This window comes from Trematomus bernacchii, unplaced genomic scaffold (assembly GCF_902827165.1).
Source record: "Trematomus bernacchii unplaced genomic scaffold, fTreBer1.1, whole genome shotgun sequence".
NCBI lineage: Eukaryota > Metazoa > Chordata > Actinopteri > Perciformes > Nototheniidae > Trematomus > Trematomus bernacchii.
The window spans coordinates 191,363-194,407 of NW_022987802.1; the positions used below are offsets into that span (position 1 = coordinate 191,363).

The window sequence follows — 3,045 nt, forward strand, 5'->3', positions numbered from 1 at the left end:
TCTGATTCATGATAGATATTTATCATTGACTTATACATTAATGTTCAAGCAGATATTTTAGTATCTGATTAATTAACTGTGAATTCATATTCTATGAATACACGTTATAAATATGAATGTTAAATAAATGTGTTTCTAAATATTCCAGTTTCCTTATTACTACTGTTTTTTTTTTATTTAACCTTTATTTAACCAGATAAAAGCATTGAGATAAAATCTCATTTTCAATGCTGACCTGGCCAAGAAGGCAGCAACATTACACATAACACAAACATATAAAATACAGAGAACATAACTAAGAAAACAAAAGACGAAAAAGCAGTCACTACATTGTGCACATTATTGTATATGTCAATGTGATATAAACTAATGTTATATCCTTTATTTAAATGTTTTTATAAATAATGTTAACAGGTTGGTTAGCTCTGTTGTTGTTACTGTTGTTGACCTGAGGTCACAGTGTGTTGTTTGTTGGGGTCTCCTCATGACGTCAGCAGGGTTTAACGTGACCTCGTCCCTGACGCTGGTCGGTTTCTCCTCGCTGTCTGGCCACAGCTCGCTCTTATTCTTCGTGTTTTTGTTGCTGTACCTCTTCGTGTTGTTCAGTGACTCTCTGGTGATTTATATCATCTGTTCGCAGCGAGCTCTTCACCGGCCCATGTTTGCCTTCGTGGCATCACTTCTGCTGAACTCTCTCACAGCCAGCACACTGATTTATCCTAAACTTCTGTCAGATCTGTTGCTGTCCGGCGCCGGCTTGGTGCAGGTGTCCCGGACTTTGTGTCTGTGCCAGGGTTTCTTTGTTAACACTCTTGGTGGAGCTAGCTTCATGCTATTGTCTGTCATGGCCTTTGACCGCTACCTGTCCATCTGCCACCCGATGCACTACGCTGTGCTGGTAACTCCTGCCAAGGTGGTGCTGATGCTGCTTTTCTGCTGGATGCTGCCCTCCATTCTAGTGGTAGTCTCAACGCTGCTGGCTAGCCGCATACCGCTCTGCAGGGCGCAGCTCAACAGGGTCTACTGCGACCTCTACAGCCTTGTGAGCCTGAGCTGCGGTGGTGCTGCAGCGCAACTGAGTGGAATATACAGTGTGCTGCTCGCAGCAGTTCTTGTCTTCCCGGCCGCCTTCTTGCTCTTCTCCTACGCTAGGATCCTCTTCATCTGTCTGCGGCGCTCACGTAGCTTCAGCAGCAAAGCTCTACAAACCTGTCTTCCTCACCTGCTCGTCTTCTTTAACTATACCATCAGCATCTTCTTAGATCTGATGCTTCGCCGCCTGCAGAGCAACAGAGAATCTGACACCACCCTCATCACCTCCATCCTGATTCTAGTACCCACTGTGCTGAACCCCGTGGTGTACGGACTGAAGTTAAAGGAGGTGTTCACGCATGTGAAGAGGCTGCTGAGCTGCCGCAGAGACAGCTGATCCCAACACTGTTTGATTGCACCACACAAAGATCCATGCAGCCAGAAGCATTTGTTGCACATCAGGGGAAACAGTGCGGCCCATATTCAGTTGATCACCACAAACATAACTGAGAGCGGGAAACATTTTCTAGGCCTCCTTCTCGGCTCCACGTCACCATGGGCCATCCCCAAGAGGGTCCCGTCTCCATCCTCCCCTAGAGGGTCCTGTCAACTTCTATTTCTAATCAAATATGAATAGTTGACATAAAAGAAAAGTACCAAAATGTATGAACAAATACAAAAACTAGATAAATACGTAAACAAAATATTAAGAATACCGTCAATACCGTTCCGGTGCATAATATGTTTAAGGTACTAGAAGATTGTTTACTTATGTTATACGTATATTTGAGGTTTGCATTTCTAAGGAAAAGGTTCCCAGAATTCTTCAAACATATTTAGTCTGTTCCTCAAATATTTTTAATATATATATATATAATAATTTTAGAGACAGTGATATTCCCCATCAGGGGTATTCCAGCGTGTGAGGTGGTCTACTAGGGGCCGTGGTGGTTGTACAGTCTGACTGCTGCAGGAAGGAAGGAACTGTGGTATCTCTCTGTGAAACACCGTGGTGCAGCAGCCTCACTGAAGGAGCTGTGGTGTCTCTCTGTGAAACACAGTGGTGCAGCAGCCTCACTGAAGGAGCTGTGGTGTCTCTCTGTGCAGACAGGATGTCCAGCAGGGAGGACAGCTCAGCCATGTGATAGTTATTCTGGTTTAGCACTAGCAGCTTTGTAAATAGTGAGTTGTATTAGAGATCATTCAAAGCTACACTGAGGTGATCGGATGGTTTTACAGCAGTGGTCACCAACCAGTCGATCGTGCGGGTAGATCGCGCACCGTTTAAAAAAAAAAGGTTACAAAAGAAAAGTAAAAAATAAATAAATATTTAAAAAAAAAAAGTTTTTAGATGTAAGCCTATCGTCCACCACCCCGTTAGCAGGTGCCACTTGATCGACATGTCTTTGAGACATTTCCTGTCGCTCCCGAAAATAATAGACTGACTTCAAGTGATGCTGCATATTTTTGAACTCACTGCACTTATGTTAGATACCAACTACAACTAAATGAACATATTTTACCATGATTTAATTGTAATACACGTTTCAAAATGATGCCGGAATAACTACATACTGATACCGGTTAGTATAACCATGAATTAATGCTCTGTCTGCAGACAAGACAGCAGGAGAAAAACCTTTTAAAATGCTTGTTTTCTGAATGGAGATCGGATCGATCAGGCTAAGCCAATGTTGTATAATATATGCTCCGTCCACACTCATAACAACATGATACAGACACAACAGCGACTGTATTCGCCATGACACAGACAGTCTGTGGTTTGTACTTGTTTAACTTTTGTCTAGTTTCTGAACAGATATCAGGAGCTGTGAGCTCTGAGTGCTAACAGCTAACGGCTGATGTTTTAGTTTTCTGATTCAACGTCAGTGACGGCAGGCTGAGATCCTCACCGCTGATTGGCTACCGCGCGAACACGTATTGAAAGACGTTGCCGTTGACAACAAGGAACACTTCCGGTTTCACGTTAACATCGATTACAGCCGTTAAAAT

The 3,045-nt window shown here is 43.2% G+C and overlaps 1 protein-coding gene across 1 annotated transcript; it reads left to right on the plus strand.

Annotated features, from left to right (window-relative positions):
- Positions 1-484: 484 nt before the first annotated feature.
- Positions 485-1,429, plus strand: LOC117498270 (olfactory receptor 6N2-like). The gene has a single exon (XM_034150285.1). It carries the CDS (start codon positions 485-487, stop codon positions 1,427-1,429), a length of 945 nt encoding a protein of 314 aa, XP_034006176.1.
- The last annotated feature ends 1,616 nt before the right edge of the window (positions 1,430-3,045 follow it).

Excerpts from the sequence above, each read along its gene's own strand:
- LOC117498270 (XM_034150285.1), top strand. The coding sequence starts at position 485 with ATGACGTCAGCAGGGTTTAACGTGACCTCGTCCCTGACGCTGGTCGGT.